Source organism: Dermacentor albipictus, chromosome 4 (genome assembly GCF_038994185.2).
Source record: "Dermacentor albipictus isolate Rhodes 1998 colony chromosome 4, USDA_Dalb.pri_finalv2, whole genome shotgun sequence".
In the NCBI taxonomy this organism is placed as follows: Eukaryota; Metazoa; Arthropoda; class Arachnida; order Ixodida; family Ixodidae; genus Dermacentor; species Dermacentor albipictus.
In genome coordinates, this window is record NC_091824.1 from 168,894,814 (window position 1) to 168,915,761 (window position 20,948).

At 43.9% G+C, this 20,948-nt stretch overlaps 2 protein-coding genes across 8 annotated transcripts in view; one reads left to right on the forward strand and one right to left on the reverse strand.

Moving 5' to 3' along the window:
• Positions 1-20,948, forward strand: part of Dgk (diacyl glycerol kinase 1) — a 555,078-nt gene that overhangs the window by 295,429 nt on the left and 238,701 nt on the right. The window lies entirely within an intron of this gene.
• Positions 8,460-20,948, reverse strand: part of LOC135910093 (nose resistant to fluoxetine protein 6-like) — a 64,044-nt gene continuing 51,555 nt past the window's right edge. For 2 of the 3 annotated variants that reach the window (XM_065442116.2, XM_065442115.2), the window contains exons 11-16: positions 20,092-20,171; positions 18,067-18,183; positions 17,322-17,436; positions 15,691-15,877; positions 12,781-12,923; positions 8,460-9,184 (exon numbers count right to left, since the gene is read on the reverse strand). In XM_065442116.2, the coding sequence (XP_065298188.2) occupies positions 8,948-9,184; positions 12,781-12,923; positions 15,691-15,877; positions 17,322-17,436; positions 18,067-18,183; positions 20,092-20,171 (879 nt within the window). In that variant the 3' untranslated portion in view covers positions 8,460-8,947. The remainder of the gene's footprint in view (positions 9,185-12,780; positions 12,924-15,690; positions 15,878-17,321; positions 17,437-18,066; positions 18,184-20,091; positions 20,172-20,948) is intronic. The other variant, XM_070537793.1, reaches the window with a different exon arrangement.

Here is a 20,948-nt window from a genome sequence, read left to right on the forward strand (position 1 = left end):
GAACCTTTTATTACCTTGCACGGCTGGGATCGAGCTTCTAAGCGTGAGATCGAAGATATGAAAGAGCGCATAATTTATGTACGGTTTATCACAACGAGAAATTCTTAATCTCTATTTTCTTTTAAAAGAAACTTGTCTCAGACTGCCTCGTATAATTTTTTTTGCTGATGAAAAATCGCAGCCTACCGTCAGCATGGGCCACACATGCTGCAAATACTAGTTACATTAAATTACTGATGAAACCGGTGTGTACTACCTAGCTCGCATTTGAGAAATGATGCTTAAAATTTGTATGGCCATAATTTACTCAAATGCTCTTCCAGAAAGGCGAGCGATATTTCGATGAAAGTGTGTTGTGGCCAGAATGGCTTATGTATTCTGCTGATTGGTATCGACTAGCCTTCTCGCGCTGCTAAGTTATCCTTGGCGCCGGTAGCCTTGCAATGGGCTGGCTCCTCTAGGGCGTTCGAACGGATACACGTTGTTCGAGTAAGAGTTGGGAGGGAAATGTGGTAGCTCCACAACTAGAGCTATCGCATGAGATATCGCACACTACTTAGTGCGATATGTCAAGCACCGGTATGTAGCAATATTTCATTGCGTGGATGGAATTGTTATTTCCTTGCACTTGTCGTCCACATTTTTCTCGCTTCAGCTGTTCCTGTGTGTCGACTGCAGAGTGTACGTTTTGCAAAGCGCCGATGTAGCTTGCTCCACAAGCTTGCGTCCTTCTGGTATAAAATGCGTTGCTGTGGAGCTGTTCAAACAGAGTGTATTGGTGTGTCATTTCTTAAAGGGAATATTTCGCAGGTGCTGAAGTTTCTGGTGCTCGTGAAATTGTTGCCGACGCACCATGCATGCAGAAGATGCAGCGCGGCCTGTCGCATCTCATGTGGTGAAAATTCCCGCAGAGGAAATTCGCGCATGCTCGGCTAACACATATTAAAGAGAGAGCAACTGCGTTAAATAAATAAATAAATAAATAAATAAATAAATAAATAAATAAATAAATAAATAAATAAAATAATAGATAAGCGTGATAACTACAAACGAGAATCACAACACCTAAAGGAGCGTCAGATCAACGTCTGACTTCTGTCCATGCCACGGCACAAATCCCGAATTCGGGATACATTTCTCAGCGGACAAAGTGGGCGTCATATTTTTTCTTCGTTTGTTAATATATGGTACTTAGGAGATGTCGCCTTCCATTGGCGCCGGCTACCCCTGTTCACATAGAGATATGAAAAATAAAAAAGAATGAGCTTAAACGCATTTATTTATTTATTTATTTATTTATTTATTTATTTATTCAAAATCCTCACAGGCTCCAGCAGGAGTATTGTGTGTGTGGGGGGGGGGGGGGGGGCATTATACAATATATATGTTCATAAGTGGAAGCATTACAAGGAATGGAAAGAGATAAAACTAAAATGCAACTCGAAATCACAATAACACAAAGTACAGTCACAGGCGCACTAAGGTAAACAAAAAGTCCGGTCACATAACTGCACTAAAATCAGGTCACATAAGAAAACACAGAGTAGATTCAAAGGCAGGCGCATGCATCCAGGCATTGAATTGAGTCAGGTAAAAAAGATCCCATAGAGTGAGCTTATCACAGACAAGCACTCTACTCAGTAGTTGCCGAGAATATTGCTCGATTCTAGAAATCATTGGCGGGCCAATAATGCTCGTCTGTATAATGAATATGTTAGCCAAGGACCTAAGATTTTCCCGAGGCTGAAGGGCCTGCTGTCTAATGCCGCTAAATCACATGCTAAACATTTTCTATCTGTGTCGTGTCGCGGACATTCTAGCACAAGATGCTGCACATCCTCATCCACGTGGCCACAAGTGCATTCCGGAATATCAGCTCGAATGTTTTTGTAGAAGGTGTTCTCTGTACGCGGTACCGAACCGCAATCGGTGAACGAGCGTTTCAGAGGCTCTGTTTGTACGCAGTGTGGACGGGATTTTAAATTGAAGCAAAGGGGTAATGTGAAATAAATCTGTGGATTTCGAATTCTGATTAAACTGTGTTGCTTTTCAACCACGGGCTGAGATCTGTCTTAGTATGTACCGCCATTCGCCTTGTTATGAGCGAGACGACATGTGGCGTTATTAACACGCGCTTGTCTAGCTGCCTTGTCTGCTGCAACATTCCCAGGGATTTTAGCAGTGAACAGGTACCCATAGGAACATTATTGCGCCATATTGTTCCCTTGCTTTTGTGTGTTCCTTAAGTGTCTTGTAAACTAACGCCATGTTTTGCCAATTGGCGATGTCACCACAAAGGGGCGACAAAGCTACCTGCGAGTCACAAAGGATGACGCATTGTTTCCCTTTTACAGCTTAGCTGTTATACGCGACGTTAGGTGGTTTGCGTGCGCAGGCAAAAAAGATGGCGGCCGCTCCAGAGCTAAAAGAACTAAAGCATAAAGCAAATGCGCATCACCGGATATGCCTCAGCTGCGTTTAATCGCGAGAAGCGTCAAAATGTATTGTGATAAAAAATATAGTTATAAAAATGTGAAACCGGAATAGACACTGTTTAGTATGAATTCCGGTTTGACGTCACAGGCTCTATAGGCAAACCACGTAACGTTATCTCAGTTCCCTTCCACCCGTGCAATGGTAGGTCGCGTGCGGTGAGGACTGCGGAAGAACAGCGCGCGTAAGAAAGAACACCGCCGCCAACAGAAGCGAGAATGTGCGCGGCGACGGCGGGTGGCACGTAATACGGACGAGCATCGCGCCGCAAGCGCCAAGCGTATGCACCTTTGGCTGGATCACCCCACCGACTCCGCTCCCATAGTTATTGTGGATGATTTCAACATAGACGTGTCTCGGCCAGACGGAAAGTGGTTCGTGTGTTTCTCTTGGAAAGGTTCGGCAGTCAATGTTACACTAACATCAGTGGGCACAAGACACGTCATCGGTGGCATAAAGACCTCACATTGGCCAAGAATTTTTCCAGTGTCGCCACAGAGCCATTGACCGTATATCATAGCGATCATAAAGCGATATACAGTCACCTTGGTGACCAAATACTAAAACCAGAAAAGCAAACAATTGAAGGTTAAAAATAAAAAAAACAGCATTGAGTGTGCAATTTTATAAAACACTAAAAAATATCGCGGAAACGAAATTCATTGTGGTATGTGTCTTTTATTATCAATCAACACATTTATTATCTACATATTTATCACCATATACACAGCTCCGCTGGTTATCCACCTTCACAGAGTTGAATGACTCTGATTTTTTTTTTAATTTGCAGTTAATTTATGTATAGTAACCAAGACCACATTGCCAAAAGCTCAGATGTAGTTTATGATGTTATGTCAGACAGTCTAAACGTCTGCATGTAGTTCCATTCTTGAATGACGAAAGCGGCTGTCTAATAATTATTTGGCAAGAACCATCTGTGTACGATTGATTATAACCCGGGCATCGATAGTATATGTGGCATAACGTTAGTTGTTTTGCTGCTAGCATAAACATGTCTCGTTAGCGAATGATTCCTTCAATGGAAAGTTCTGTTTTTGGGGCGACGAGTAGCCATAGTGGGTAGGAGATTACTGAGTTCCTAAATCCGCGATATGGTAGTAGATTTTTGTGCTCCTGAATCACCATATTGATGCTCGCTCTGTCTCTCTGTATAAATGCAATCGCTAGTGGGTGCCTTTTGTGCTGCACTGAAACGCGAAAGTTGTGTCGGAAGGTTTCAACCGTCCTCGTAATAGGAAACGGAGGATGACGTGCCTCTGCAATTACTAAGGAACTTGAGGTTGCTCGAGGAACACCTAAGCGTACTCTAAGGCTCCTAGCTATTCATCGTTGGTGTCTCCCTTCAGATGAACGGGCGATTCCATGCAGAACAGGTGAAGAATATGCTATATTTTGCTTTATATGTGCATTATGTACCTTTAGTAAGGATGAAACCGGCCCTCCCCATGTCGTGCATGCTGCCTGGCGAATAACATTTATTATTTAGTTCATTCGTTCTTCGAGGGCTTTATTTGGAGAATTCCAAGAAATTTTCCTGTGTAGTATAACCCCCCGAAATTTGTGTTGTTTTACTATGTGTAAAGTTTGTCCCTCAAGGCAAAGCTGACAATTCTGGAGATATCCTCTGCTGTATGGCAGCACCCCCGTGTAAGACAGTTAGATTCCTCTATCCTTTAAGAATTTTTCCACAATGTTGAGGCCTTCCTGAAAGGTTGGTTGAACGAGGCGGGCACATGAGCCAGAGGTCCAATACAAACATCATCCGCACGTATAGAGTAGTGTAGTGCAGGTGAAAGTCTCCGCGTTGAGTCTCCCATCACACACTTTAAAAGAAACAGACTTTAGACACCGCATTGTGGGAATCCTTGAATATGATTATGAGAGGAACTTCTTCCTTCGCTTGTTTGAATAAATATTGATCTGCCATTCAAGAAGTTGGATATCCACCGTGGTACCCTTCCAGAGACTCTCATTTCTAGTATTCCGCACAATATATGAGCATGGTAGAGTGTGTCGAAGGCACGTTTATTCCCCCCAAAAAACGCTATTGCGACATTCCCCCTAACTCGTTCATGTTCAAAATCAGTAACGATATTCAAAATTGCATCCACGGTGCATCGCCACCCTCAAAATCCTGTCATCATGTGATCCGGAAGTGCTTCTGTTTGCTCACATCACCATTGCAGCCTACTGTCAGTCATTTTCTCCATGACCTTGCATAAACAGCTCGTCAGACTCACAGGACGAAATGACTGAAGAGAAAGAGAAGTTTTACCAGGCTTGAACATTAAATCGGCTATTACAAAATCACTTATTGGAGCTAAAAATAAACGCTGTCGCAGCGACAGATGCATCGTAAACAGAATAAAAATCCAGAATTGGAATTTCTTCTTTCCATTTTGACTGTTCCTTCTCTTTAAGACTTCCTGACTACATACCAATATATATAGCTCATTTTCTGGGGGTTCAGTTGTCTCTACAAAAAGTCAACTTATGGATCTTGGAAGTTGTAATAATAACGGATTCTTATCTTCAGCTGTCTCTGCAAACAGTGGCTCACATATTTCATGTACCTTTCATCGTTTAATACCCTCTCACTTAACACTCATTAGATTGGTGTAGGTGCCTGGCCATAGAGTATTATATACCATTGAATTAGCAGACAGCTTGGCGAAAGCTGCCATTAGTGGTTCAATTATCCCGATCCTTCCTGTACCTGCTTTCACAACTGCTGCTAGGTTCGGGAGACGGGCAATCATGCAAGATTTTTGGAACCTATTGTTAACAAATTTAACTGATTACCGACACTTCCCTTTACTTTATAATAGAAACTTCTGCTGTAATACAAAAGTGGGAGTCCTGTTGACGAAATCCCGATTTCTAATACCTGCATTAAACTGTTATCTGCATCGATCTGGCCTCCGCTTCCTTGTGCTCACGCTGTGGTGAAGTTTAAGCAATAGAACACTTCTTCCTGTCATGCCGCCGTTTTTTCGCAGTAAGAAAAGAAAAATTTCCTAGTGCTGGATTGAATATAACGATTCCTGATATTCCATCTTTGGGTTCTCTAGTACATAGGGATGTTGGTGCAGCTGTTGTGGGGTCTATAATTAAACCAGGACGATTTCCTTATTAAATTCTTGAAATCTATTCCACTTCATTCCGTTATCCATTCAAAATTTCCCAATAGTGATTCTTTTCAGACTCGGTTAACCTTTTTCTTAAATCACTCGATTCTTGGCCAATCCCCGATAATGGGTGTGAGTCACTTTCGGAGGCGAGCAAGCAAGCATACAGATATCACGCGTGCTGTTCAGCACGCGTGAAGTCAGGGACACACTACTTTTTTCATAAGTCATTGAGTAACTTCAAAAGCACCAATCTGCTATTAGGTTTCATGTTTTGCAACATACTATATGTAATGATATCTGGCCCAGCAGCAGTCATTGTCTTTCGAGCGCAAGCGCGCATTTTAGCCCAATCATAGAAAATTCGTAGTCTAATTGTACATTGAAAACACGCTTTGAGCTTTTTTCTTTTGTCATTTCGACTGAATATTGACACTCAGCACAAGTAATAGGTACGCTTGTTCTAGCTATAACGTTACAGAATTCCTGCGCAAGCACTAATTTGGAAGTATCCTTGGCTATTGCGAGACCACGAAATTGCTTTGTTTGAGCAACAGGGCCGCTTAATGCACGAATAGTCATCCATACTCGAGGAACTGGCGTCAGGGGAGGCAAAGGATCGCAAAATTAGCGCCATCTTTCTCCCTTAATTTTTGTAGTCGTGTTCGCATGGCTGAATGGATTTGCTGCGAATTCCTTTACGTTTCCATATTTCCGCTCCGGCGATAAGCTCTTTCTGCTCTTCTTCTTGCCGCTCGCAAGTGTTCATATTCTCCATCAACAGATGTGTACTCATCAGGAATGGGCACTTGTTTCGTACACATTTTCATTGTTTCTTCGTCTGGTTGATATCCGTGCATTTCGTGTCCTTGTTCTCTCTCTCTCTCTCTCCATTATTTCTTGTATTACTGATATGAGTTTCTCTACATCTGGGCCGCAATATTGTATCAGTGCATTTTCCCGATGTTAATACCTCTTGGCGCTTTTTGCGTTCGTGAGTTGCCCTGTTCTACGTCTCTTGACCACTCACGAACGCGAAAAGCGCCGAAAGGCATTAGCATCGTAAAAGGCATCGTTAAGAAATCGTGGTACAGCTTCACAATTTGTCAAACTTTGTCAAGCTTTGTCAATCTTTGTCAAGCTTCACAATCCAATCGACTGAACAAGGGTTGACGAAAGATCTGATAGTTTTTTATATCCATGTATCTTTGTTTCGCAGTGCATTTTAATCGTGGATGTGATAAAAAAAATTGGGAAATGATCGCTTCCGTGTGTTTCTGCGTCTCTTGTACACGAGACCCGTGCCGGAGTAAGGTGAGAGCTATGTGGGCTGCAGGTCCCTAATTTTCAGGGGCCCCGCTCGACCATTTGAAAAACAAGAAAGTTGCTGACCATGCTTGCTGTCCACGTTACACATACGTTCATCGTATTGTACGCCTGTACAATTGTACATGCGTTTTGTTGAATTTAATGCCTTTATAACCTGAAGTTCGAGTGCATAATAAAATTTTTCTTGTTTTGAAGAATATGCTCTTCCGTTTTTTTGTCCGTGCTGTTTGCCGATGCGGCACTTCGGCTAATTGTGAATTTGTGATGGACTGACGCTTCAAACATACCGACGTGCACGTCAGATAAATAATACTATAAATCCCGCCACGAGTTTGGTTTCCCGAACCCATAAAGATGATGTTATTTTATCACTAATGAGTTTCTCATTGCTCTCAAGATACGACTGGGCGCTGGGAAAAAAGATATCTCCGGCGCCATTTATAAAAACATAGCATGGAATCACTAGCGCGGAAAGGGATTACTAAAACCTTGTAGTTGAACTTAATCAAATAAAAAACAAATATTCGATAGCGCAAGAAAAGCATGCAATCGCTGCCAATGAATTCTCTCGCGCTGCATCCCCTTAGCTATTTATTTATTTATTTATTTATTTATTTATTTACAAAGATGTATAGGCTTGAACGTTGTCGCTGGCTTTGCACAAACTTTCTGTTCTTCAATAAATAAGTAATGATGAGGTAAAGTGAGCGAACGCACTACAGCAATAAAGAAACTTTCTAAAAGTGCGTGGAAAATAAGTTAGAGTGAGTGTGCTTAACCAGTCATCTGGTTGCATACGTAAAAATGTCTCGTAGAACATAGCAAAAACTTCACCTGCGCTTTTGGTGCACTAACGTCTTTGTCTATCTTTTTGCAGAGAACGAGCCTCCGTCACAAAAAGAAGTAAAGTAGTTTTCACATAAAGGACAGTCCCTTTCTTTTCTCTGACACGAGGAAGAAAACCTTGAAAACATGTCAAGGTGGATAAAGTGGGGGACAAGTTATTTTGACTGTTAAGGGGAAAACTCGTTATTTTCGACTTTACTTGTTTACTTTAGCGTACAGAGTACTGCAAGAGAAAATGTGGTTCGAGAAAGAGCGGATTAATCAATCGTACATCGAAGCCTTAATACGCACGGAGACAGAAAATGACAACAAAAAGCAGTTATAGCATATAGAAGGTAAATTATGAAACTGAAGAAGGAAGTGAAATACAAATAAAAAGTACGTGATGTAAGCCATGGAAAGCATGGGCGGATATTTTTTCAAAGGAGAAAAAAGCATATTGAAGTGAGCAGTTCAAAAAAAAAAGCGCCAAAGGAATGGTTGTTAACGACATGCAACCACTATTTTCATATTCTTGTCTTATAATATTTTATGCCTGGGTCTTGTGACGACACCTAAACCAGGGTTTTAGCCCCACCCATTCATATCCTATCTTTTTTCTTCTCTATATAAAAGACCACTACTTCAATTCTGTTGGCAGGAGACTGACAAAGAGTACAAAGAAGTTCGAGCGACGACACAGCGTGCCTCTCAGTCTCGGTGTGTTACGTAAGATATATTTCAAGCGCGGATCCCTCAGAAGCTCCCCACTCGCCTACCTGCAATGGGCCGCCCAGCAGGCCCGCGAAGCGGCCGCCAGGCATACTCCCTGTCGGTCCCTGCGTGGGAGACGCCCGCTACGCGCAAAGCGCGTCCGGCAGCACCAGAATAAAGTTTTCCAGTCCTGCCCGGTCCTTCAGTTTGTTTTATTTTAAGTACCTGTTGGGCCACCGTCTTATTTTTTTTCGGATGTACATAGGCTTACGTAAATATGTTAGACTTCCGACAATTCCTTAAACAGTGGCGCCCTGGTTGGTGAACAATGGAGTCCCGATAGCGGCGCTGCATCCATTTGCTTCCTGTGCAGTTCGGCAGGCGCATGACTGTACATAAGGTTGCTACGGCGTAGCACCCTTTTGGCGTGCGTTTCTTCAGAGGCGCTTAGTGCGGTCGTTTCGACCCCTGACGGTGGTGACCCTGCGTGGGGTGACGACGCCGTCCTCCTGCGCAGAGGCGGCCCGCCCGTCGGAGGCGGTGGACCTCCGCCCCCACGGCAGGCAGCGCTCTTCCAGCACGGTGGCCATCAGGATGAGAGGCCTCTCGAAGAATGCGTGCAGCGCGAAGGCCATCACGAATGAGCCGACGCAGTTCCCAGCCACCACGGTCATCTGAAAGAGAACGGCTTTCGAGAGCAAAACTGCGCTTCGCCTGAGCCCTTCCTCCACTCCGGTGTCGTTACCGTTTGAGACAGTTCCATCTTGTATGAACATATTGAGCTACAGCGCCCTTTTGTTTCTTTCTGAATCTTGAAAATCGAGTGTTTCTCTTTCTTTCGTTTTTTTTAGAGCCTACGGAATGGAGGAATTAAAGCAGCCGCTGCATAGAAAATCCAGTTTCTCCCAAAAGGCGAACCACTGATTGCAATAGCAAATTATTAGACAGCTATACGAAGTAAGGTATAATGCTTTAAACATTCGCTAACTAAATTAGCAACTACGTTGTCACGCGCGCACGGGGAAACATGAAAGCACCTCACTCGATGACCGCGGACACTCGCTGCCAGAACGCTAGCGCGAGGAAAAAAAGCGCCAGCAGCAACGAGAGCGAATTGACCTTCGTGCTGTGACTCGCTTCAACGCGAACGGCGAAAGCGCAGCGCCCACGAAGCCACCATTGACGCGCGTAGACTCTACGCCGACCGCAGATCGCTTTCAATACAGGACCGGCGCGGCAGCGCTCAGCTTGCGCCATAAACACCCGCAACCGGAGTAAAGCGCCCCCCACCCCCTGCTGTCTTGCGCGCAATTGAAGAGGGCACGCTTCCGCCCTTGCGCGCGCGAGGTCGAGCCACGACGCCTCTCCACTCACCCTCGTGAGCTTCCGCTCGCACCTACTGCATACAGCGCGCGCCCGCGATGTTATCGCACTTGAACTTTATACGGAACACCACGGCTCACTCGAACGCCGTTCACGCTCGCTGTCAAAACGCTGGAGTGAGGAAGCGCGGCAGCAGCAGCGAGCGAATTGACCTTCGTGCCCCATCTCCCCACGGCGCGCTTTCTTCCTGTGTGCAGCGTCGCACCACTTTCACTTGCACGTACAGCATACGGCGCGCGGCGACGATGTTATCACTTGGCATTTATACGACATCACGGAGACGCCGATGACGGAAATGCGCTAGGAGTGTCCATAGACTTGCTATCGCAATAAAACAAGAACTGTTAAGTCCCCTTCTTTTTTTGTATTTAAGATGGCTTGCTTTTCTTGTTTATTATTTTTTTTTGCGAAAGTTTTGGCCAACTTCGATCACACATTCTGACTGATTCAGCCATATTACAATGCGCGTGTGAAAATGTTCGATACCGACGTAATTGTTGGAAATAATTGGTGTGGAGAAAACGCTTGTTCATTTCAAATCAAATGGGTTTTATTGAGAATCACAAGGATGTCTTTGATTAAGCTGATTGACTTGATTTACTAATTTCAAGGCCTTCGGAAAGCCGTGCCGCTTCCTTGCGCTTTTACCGAGACAGCTATTTGTATGCTGGCCTATAGCTGCAGCTAGTAACTTTGTCCGCTCTCCCCTTCAGCCTTTCGTGTTTTTTGTTTCTCGTTTGTTGTATATCTGCTCCACGTGATCTCTCCTACCGTCGACGTCGTGGAGCGCCTATAACCGTTGCCGTGAAAGCGAACTTTATTAAAGGCTGGGAGCAGCCATCACTGGAGGTACAAGTACCCCAATGCATCGGGAGTTCTCATATGGAGTGCGCTCAAGGGGGGCTTCGCGATGGCTTCTCGACGGGATGAGATCCGAGGCGCTTTCGCATTGGCAGCGGCTCCACTGTTTGCGCAAACGTCAGTCGTGCCGGAGCAATACACTGAGCGTCATTTCGCTAAAATTGCGAAGGGCTTTCAGGGTAGAATCTGTCGCTGTAGGACCATTCGGTTATGCGTAAGCTAGAAATTTCTTTACCTGATCAAACACCAAATTCGAAAACGACGTTCGAAACTACGGGTCATCCGTGCTTTTATGAACTCCCACAGCGACTCATCCGGCGATGACGAACTGTACTAAAGATGTGAACAGTCTTGCAACTTCGACTGCTGATTCTCTGACTACGGCTATATAGCTTTCGTAATGCTGGGAGGTTATTGTCAGTATCGCAGCCTAGCTGAGTGAGGAACGAGCCAAGGCAGCTTCTGACATTTTAAAAGTGTTAACATGATTTTATATACGTATATTCTGGTTTATGAGTGCCTGATCTGGGTGCACTTGTGGAACCCTGGTGGAGCCGTTAATCGAGAACGTAACTCTACTCGGCACTCCCCCTTAAGAAAGTGCGTTGCAGCGGTGCCTTTCGGATATTTCTGGACTAAAACTCTGACTCCGCTCGTGCTTTGCATCTACTGTGGAATGCACGCGGCTGAAGGCGCGCTTCTCAAGCAATGTCTGGTCACTGTAATCTGCAAGGAAGGTTCTTCAGTAGTCGTATGTTGTTCAGTTGAGGGACAGTGTTTTGCTCCCCTCTGCGAAGTCGAGCAAGAGCTTTGTGAACGTAGGGATACAGAAGACAATGGGGCGGCACTCAACATCCATGGCTATAGCTATATCCATATCCATAGCCATAGAACATAGAGCTACCGCCTCAGACGGCCGTTATCTAAGCATGCAAGGCCTGCTTAATCAGGGACGAACAAATGTATAGCGAGTTGGCGAACCGCAACGTCAGGGTTGGTAACTTAGGTTTAAAGACTTGATTTATGAGAACCACCGGATACATGCCGATTAAAAAGCCGCGCTTCACCATGGCCACGTCTGCATTCATGCCCAAAACATCACACCCGGAACATTTTGAATTGGGCGGAGCATGAGTTATATCAATATATATATATATATATATATATATATATATATATATATATATATATATATATATATACTATGAACTCTAACGTTAATGACTACGGGAGGTACAAGTATAGCCGTTAATTAAAGGAAAATGAGGCATCCACTTAATTTTTCTTAATTAATTACTTCTCTCCACCTTCCGGGTTTCTGCAGAACTAATACATCAAGTATAAGCCGTTCAGCAAGCATGGTTCTAACGGGCTATACTATACAGATTTTCTTAAACTTGGCCGTTCGGGCTTGAAACGACATAGAGACGTTGATCGCGTTTAAGAATACATTGCGTTGTAAATGCAACCATTACCAATTATTATGCTTATGCACAGAAATTTATTGCGAGCATGCGTACAGTAACTATGATTTCTTGGCAAATTTGGAAAGACTAAGCGGGATGAAATGCCACAAGAACGTCTACGATTAGCAATTATTATGCGTATGGACAGAAACTTATGGCGATCATGCATTTAGTAATTATGATTTCTTGGGAAATGTGGAAAGTTGAAGCGTGACGAAATGTCACAAGAACGTCTGGAGCTACAAAGGCGAATATCCGATAAAGCCATGTACCTATAATTCCCATGGTAGCTAGACGATCGCAGCACCAGAGTTTTTTTTTTAAGCAATTTATGTAGCGAACTCGATGTGTCGTTATTCCTCTCGTCCTGTGATGCGGCAGCCGCCTATACTAATTCGGTCAACTCTACTGCTCCTCTGCCCCTTTCCTGTCACAATAATTTGACGCTGTGCCCGTACGCAATATCCCGGTTCACATTGTGGCGCTGCGCTCCAGAAAGAGGATGCAGAACGCCACTGTTTCATTCGCGGACTGGAATAGAAGAGGTTGAGCATGCTTACCATGAAATAGTAGCCGCCGTGAACTCTGCCCGGGAAACTGACCCACTGGTAGTAGAGCATAAAGTCATGGATGATATAAATGCAGAAGGAAAGTCTACTGATTGGAGCCCATCCGGGCCACGCCAGGACACTAGTCACGAATCCTGCGCATCAAACATCACGGGCGATCTTTACACAAACAAGAAACAAACAGATAAATGGAAAGCATTAAAGAAATTAAATTCTGGGCTTTTACGTGCCACAACCACGATCTGAATTTGAGGCACGCCGTAGTGGGGACTCCGGATTAATTTTGATTACCTGGAATTCTTTAACCTGCGGCCAATGCACGGTACAATGGCGTTCTTTCATTTTGACCCCATCGAAATGCGGCGGCCGTGGCCGGGATTTGACACCACGACCTCTAGCTTTGCAGCGCAAATTCAAAGCCACTAAGCAACCATGGTGGGTGGAACCTTTCAATAATTGAAATAGTGGCCGGATCACGAACACGCCTAGTGCTGTTAATGTCGGCAAACATTCAATGTTACCTTACACATGACACATGACTCCGCCAACAGCACAATGCATATTTAAGAATAATTCGTGGCAGTAGAACGGGTGTCAAGCTTCGAGAAACCTCGAAAGGGGGCATGTCTAGACATGACAACTTAACCAGCCAGCATTTCTTTTTTTATTTAAAGAAAATGAAAACTCGCCATAAAATTCAGGAACAGAGTTCAAGCTCGCCGCGTAACCCAGCGGCTGTGGGGCCCTGCTTGGGAGCACGTGGTCGCGTGGGCTCGATTCCCGGCAGCGATGGCCGCACTTCGATGGGGGGCGAGGCAAACGACACCCTGGATTTCGGTGCACGTTAGCGAATCCCACGGCGGCCAAAATTAGCCTTGAGCCCTCCACTACAGCGACACTCATAACCTGCTGGGCAGTTCCGGGACGTCAAACCATACAATTTTTTTACACAACTCAAAGCAAGCAAGCAGCAGTGTTTGGAGTTCTCGTTGTGACTAAGTGTGGGCGGCATTTGATGTTAACACAAGGAAGCATGCGCAAATAACCAACGGCAATGCCAAAAAGAAAAAAAACAACTTGTCTTAACTTTTTGCCTACTAAATAACCACGCATCGCAAAAGCCAGGGCAGACGTATTTCATTGTGCACATTGCTCTGAAATTCCAAGCAGCGCAGTGAAAATAAGAACAAAGATATGCAATCGCTTCCTGGTTTTCTAGCGAACAGTTTGCGAAATTCTGTAAGTGGGCTGCCCTACAAGGCTGTCTTCCGCAGACTTCGACTGACTGCAGACTGTTTCAGTCTGCAGATTCCATGTCCCCTGTAAACGAGATCCTCTGAGCGGCTAAAGAGCGACAGCGAGTGCCTTAGAGGAACTATAAATTATTCCGAAAATTTCCTGCCATCGCACAGTTCGTCCGCGCGCGTTCTCCACATCACAAGGAGAGGAGAAGTATTGTTGCTATTCCTCTCCTTTACCACCGCCAAATTCCAGGAACAAGAAGAGGTCTGGATGGGTTCGCTGGTAGTCGAGGTGAGGCTATCGAATGGAAACAACACTCGTGCGCTCGCAACGGAGAGCAGCGACGCTATCGAGTTTTCCAAAGAGTTCTCGGAAATTGTTCGTGCTCGAGGTTCCTTGCTCAGTGCACCGCACTTAAGGTGGGAGAAATGTAAGCTGGGGATGAGCGTTCTTTGTCACGAAGCGTCCTTCCTCACGATTGCGAAGTATTCTTTCCCTAGAAAATTGTCACCTACATTTTTTAACCTCAACTAGGTAACTCAAACTGTTAGCTTTTCTGAGTTGTATAATTACTCATGCGTTATGAATCTTGCTCATTCATATCTGTGGCTTTTCGCGCAAATATGGGGACATATTACTTTCGGCAATAGTGTCGCCTCGGCGATAGTATCTCCGTCAGGCGCGCTGAGTGGCTGGTTGAGAAAAATCGGATGAGCTGATTGGCTAGTTGAGCACTACGCCAAGCGAAGACGACAGTGTCGCCGGAGTGATCGTCGCAAAATACATCCCATGGATGATTCAAACGCACGAGGTTACACCTTCGTTTTCTTCCTCTGTTTGTGCGCAAAGACGCGCCGACATCAATTACAGTTACCAACTCGCCTAAAACAGCACCAAACGCAGCTATAGAATCTTGCTGTTTGTACGAGATTAATGAAATGGAATTGAATCCAAATTTTTATTAACACTGGCAGGATTGAAAAGGTAAGAGCGCGACTTTTGTCAGTCGTAAACATGTGTTTAGACAAGGGCGAGCACCAAATTGTGTGCTCTTCGGTTTCGTCGTGATCGTCCAAAGTCGCGCTGTTACATTCTAAATCGTGCCGAACCAACTAGCCCAATCTTTGAGAATCTGTGAGGCGCAATTTTTATGGTCAGAACCATTCGAATAAACGAACATTGAATGTAAAGGAAATTGGAAGTTTGCAAAAAGACAAACATTCCGTAGGTGAAATCCGAATCCACAATTTCCGCATTACGCGTGCGGTGCTTTACCAATTGGGTAACCTCGGCGGCTATCCTCCCAACCAGTTTTTTTTGTATTTGTGTTTAATATTAGCCTCGAAAGTATCAGCCAGAACCACCCACGGAACACCCTTTTAAGTTTAACAGCAGGTGTTACGTAGAACGTGAGCTTAGGAGCAGACAGCTGTCCAATAAACCCTCGTACATTGTATGCCTCATGACATCAAGGCTGCCAAATTCGAAGCCATCGCTATTCAGTGAGCGAGAAGAGTATGCGAGGGACACGAAGTTTAGTTGGTCACAGCTAGAAAAGACAAAATAAAGTTTTCTCTTTCGCAACCTCTGTTCCCTGTAAGAGACTGCTGTGGAGCTTCTTTGGTGGCGCGTGCATACATGAAATGGCGTGTTGCTCACCGCCTCTGTCTGTGAGGCAAGCGAACATGATCCAAGCAAGGCCCCCGCTGTAGAGCGTCCGGGTGGTGGCGGCAAAGACAGCCGTGGCGACCGTGGACGGCAGCTCGTGTCCCGTCCACAGGACGGTGCCGAACAGGGAAATCCCGATGGCGGCAGCCGCTGCCACCCACATCAAGGCCACTTTCCGCTGTGCAGGATTCAATCAATAATCCTATCAATCATAGCTATACTGTACAATGTCCAAAACATGCGCGCAGAAATATTTGGACCAATAGCCTTTCCGGCTAGTATTTGGCCCATTGCAAGAAGATCACACTAGACCAGCCACAGGAGTAATGAAAAATAAGCATTTCTGGGAAAACAACAAATATTCGTTTAACAAAGACATTACTATCAAGAGCAAGAAATTTTCAAAGATCGCGAAGAAATTGGTTATCGCTCTTTATAACAGAAATAAAAACGTTTACAAGCAAGCCCTAAGTTTCTGGTTACATTTATTTTAATTGTCACAAAACTCGATATTAATGCAGCAGAAACTCAAAATTTTTTAATGTGCGAATGTGGAAACGTAAATATTTTATTACAAAAACGAGAGTTGGTGTTAAGTATCTTGTGTACTAAACAAACCAACTAATAGTTTCGCAACGTTGCAGACAAAAACACTGGAAAATCAATAAACAGAGTGTTACTTGGACGCAGGCTGGAATAAAGCTTACTTCTGTAGACGGAGTAAAAGTTTCACTTAAGTTGCGCACTTTAGTACCCATGTTCCAACATAGTAAGGATGGTGATAGTGAAGCAAAAAAAAATTCAGAGGGCGAAGTAAATCGCAAATAGCAGTAAGTAAAACAGAATGCTTTCATAAAGGTTCGTGATCTGCTTTAATACCATTAAGAATTCACTTCGTGAGGAAGAGCCTCGCCAATATTTTTTCCTTGTTTATATCCTACTGTTCATCAACTTGCACTACTGAGGGGGAAGTCATTGCTCTGAATGGTAAATTTGGGCACCATTTGTTCTAAACGCTGAAAAATTGCGCCAGTAATTTTTCAATTATGTTTTCCTGGTAACTTGCTAAAGAAAGGAGGAAATACAAAACCAAATGCGTTGCTCTTCCAAATCTTTCCTTGTTTTCTTTTCTTTTCTTTGACTTTTACATTTTTGTTTGGCAGCGGTGTCTTTTACTGCCTGCCTGTACTGGTGAGAGAGAGAGAGTGAAGGAGGAAAGACAGGGTGGTTTAACCTGGGGTTAGTTCCCGGTTTGCTACCCTGCACTGGGGTGGGGGATTTAGGTGTCTGAAAGAGGGAAAAAAGAGAGAGCTGCTCAGAGATATCGGCTGGAGACTGCCTTGGTTCGCTGAAGAGGATTAATCTTTCCTCAGCCGCGAAGCTTCATTTCTGGGGTCGCATTATGAGTTTCCTTTCCTGAATGCGCCTGTCCTGTTAAGCTTCAACTGCAGTCGTTTTATTAACTGCTGACCACCAACTAGCCCGGCCGTAATACAGGCAATGGGAGGGAAGAGCTTGCCTGGCGACAAGTAGCGAGATACTGTAACCGTTCTTACATCGCTTCAGGAAAGAAAGCAGAATGGAAGATAAAGATATAGCCAAGTATGCATCTCTGTGCTTGCCTTGGACAGCCTTCGTGAAGAATGTTTGGTGTAGTAGTAGCCGGCAAGAATTCCGATGCAGTAGCTCGGAATGTGGGTGTATGGCATGTAATACACGAAACCGGCATAGCTGTGCCTGCAGAAGACAAGAAGCAATGTTTGACCGGGCCCGTCTGTGTGGTTTCTCGAGCTCGTCTGCGATTTCGCGTAAACTCGTTGCTCGCATATATATATATATATATATATATATATATATATATATATATATATATATATATATATATATATATATATATATATATATATATATATATATATATATATATATATATATATATATATATATATATATATATATATATAGAGAGAGAGAGAGAGAGAGAGAGAGAGTGTCCCACGTAACTTGAGCCAAACATTGGAAACATGCAAAGCTTTGTAGCTGGACAGGACCTAGTTAGTGCTGTTTTCAGTCGCTTGGGGATACTCAGATTATTTTTTTACATTCCACCTAATTATAAATTAATTGTTCAACTTCTCTAAAATGTTTTATTTAGATAAAAACTGTCAATGAAAAAATTGTAGGGTAACATGAAATGCTCCCGATACAGCTTTCTGTTGCTCGATACATAAAAGTGTTTTTCCAAGCGTGAAAGAAGCCCGCGAATAACGCAAAGTGCCTCGAGTGGTCAGTAACGTGCATCTTTCGACATCATGGTTAACGTGTCACAGAAAACAATTCATAAGACCTTATTCAGTTCACTGTCACCTTCCCAGAGGAGTGTAGTACAGAAGTCCGGGAGTAAGTTCCAGCATGTGGTTCTGGACGTAGGTGAACAACATCGATAGCGCCATGATAATAAGAAGCGGCCGTTTGCTGCCAGTCCTGAAGGGAAGCAAACGCGATGAAAGTAGGCATTTAGTCCATTATTCGCGGTTACTATTCATTGTTCTTGTGAAATACATTTCACGAGATGACTCGGCATTCCTTGCTCTTTAACGAACACAATGAATCCTCTCGCACGAAGGAATGAATGCAACGTTAAAGGAAACATATAAGCAGATATCTGGTGCTTACAAGATCCCAATATTACAGATCAAGCTCTGTCGGCATCGATTATAAAACTTTGCTCCGGTTCCGCATCCCAGCAGTGACTACTGCGGATTTCGGCAGTTTTGCCGGGAATGTTGTAGACTTTACGCGCATCATCGTTTCTTCGTTAGCACATGACATCTACACTCGTCCTGTATAGTTTGCCTTCATTTTCTTTTCCTGTTTATTAGAATGATTTCATTCGTTATATCGTTTTTAGTAGAGTGGGATAGCGGCTTCAAGAACGACCGAGCATGTATTTTTTTTTTTCGCATTGCTCCTCCCAGATTACGTACAGCCTTTTTACGGCATTTTCTCCAATGCTTCAGCTATCATTGATTATTCGCTCACCGTACTTACTCAAACAGACAATTAAACTGTGCCTGAACTTTTCGCGACTGAGTTTTGGGTACATCGTTCCAGTGATTCGACTTCAATTTTAATAGGAACGCTCCGCTTCATTGCGCGGACAACCAACGTAGCAACGGAAGTTTTGCAATCCTGCAGTATAGACGATGTTACGCAAGAAAGGACATAATTTAGTTACATTCTTTGTCTAGGAACATGAAATCGACAACATGATATCTCATGTACTTAAGTTGTGTCTAAATAGATAAGCCAGACAGAATGATCTCGTAATTTCATGTGCAGGTGCATGCTACTGCACGTACTGCCATGGCTTCAAATACAATGAGGACAGTGGAATACCGGCTCTTCCAGGGAACACTTCTAATTTTTTTTTTTTTTAGATTGCTTGTGGCAGATAGCACAATTCTATTCCGGGACCTGGTCTACTCAAAGAGGTGGGCAATACTTGAACAAAGAAATTGAAATGCATAATCGACAAACTAACAAACATTCAATAAATAAGTTTTTTACTAATTACCTTATGTCACGCATTGTAATTTATAAATTCCAGCCGTGGAGTTAGCAAGGCGGATATACTTGGAATAAGTTCTCAGGATGACACCACTCCCGAACATTGCGGAGAAATGCATTGACTTTCTAGGTACTTTTGTGTTGCAATTCATAAAACAACGTTTTGTTAAGAAAACAAGTGGAACGACAGTGCATTTTTCCCGCAGTTTGACGGCGCATATCTCGTAAATGATGTCATCCACACAATTATTTTCAAGTGGATATGCCTTGCAGTCTCACCCGCTAGAATTTGTAAAGTGCAATATTTACCAATAGGCACTTAGTTAAAATTTTAATTAGTAAAGGTTTGTTAATGCGTCGATTGTGCATTTCAAAATTTTGTGCATGAATGTTCGAGTAGAGCAGCTCATTGACTAGAATTGTGCTGACTGTCACAGGCAACCAAAAAACAAAAACAAAATTGAAAGTGTTCGCTGAAACACCCTGTATAGTAAGTAACAAGGAGAGTTCCTACGCGTGGCAGCAGTGCTGTGATACTGTAGCCGCACTAGTTCGTTTGTTCAGCCTGTCTTTGAACAAGCTGTAGGCGTTTAGATCTCAAATCAAGCGTGAATCAATTCAATGCAACGAACGCTGGCGAAAGTGGAAGAAGGAATTCTCGATAATTTGCACTAAATGTATTGTTTATTAGAATATGTTATCCTGTTCTGTTGCTATCAGATATCGCCTAAAAGGCAGCCGACATTACTGTGTGGGAGCAATTGTCTGAGCATAGTTTTTATTGTGGTATTTGAAAGAAAAAAATAAATAGAAAGTGCTTGCCTTTTTAATCTCCGTGTGAAGTAGAGCGTGAGCATGAAAACTTGAAAGTCCAGTGCTGTATACCAGTGCTGAGGACTGCACTGAAATACGGGAACAAGGAACGCCGTGATGATGTTATTGGTAGCGTGATTACATGGTATAGCGTGGCTTTATGCATATTTCAAGTGGTTCCCGCTAAATTTGAACTTCACTCTCCTTATGAAATTGCGCACCCTTTCCTAAAGCTTCTATTACAATACATACGCAGAGGAGGCCATGTCGATGGAATAGGCTACGCATGATCCCGGATGCTTAGTCACAGAACTCTAACACCCAAAGAAGGTTTGTCTTTTCCGGGACCACGCTTTTCCCTTCCCGAGACAAAGCATATTCAAGTTCCCTGACTATATACCTTGTTCCACAAAGTTTTCAGATTGCTGGTAACCCAGCGCGCTTGCTTCTATTATTGAAATCTACCATTAGGCGGAAAACAGCTGTTCTAGTTATCTCACTCCCTAGAGGCGACATTCCGGTTGTTTCTGAAACGTATTGCAGACTCGCTGGCGGGAGGCGCTTTCTCTCTCCAAGAAAAATGACCGCGTCGGTTCTCCGACGTTTCCACGTAAGCTTCTGCGTGCATTCATCAGAAGGTCGGCGCAGGGCTGTGTCATTGTAGTGACTCGTAGAACGCGCTGCGGCTTTGGCTTGCAGGCCCAGCAGGAATGATCCGTATTAATGGTAACCGTCCGTTGTTTTGCCGCGAGGATGCCATAGCGTGCCATTAATAAAACGCAAGGCCTGGCCGACGGAAAGAAAAGCGTGAGGGAACGGCTATACAGAGGAGGACAGGATTTGTGTGTCCAGCTAACGGTCTGCTA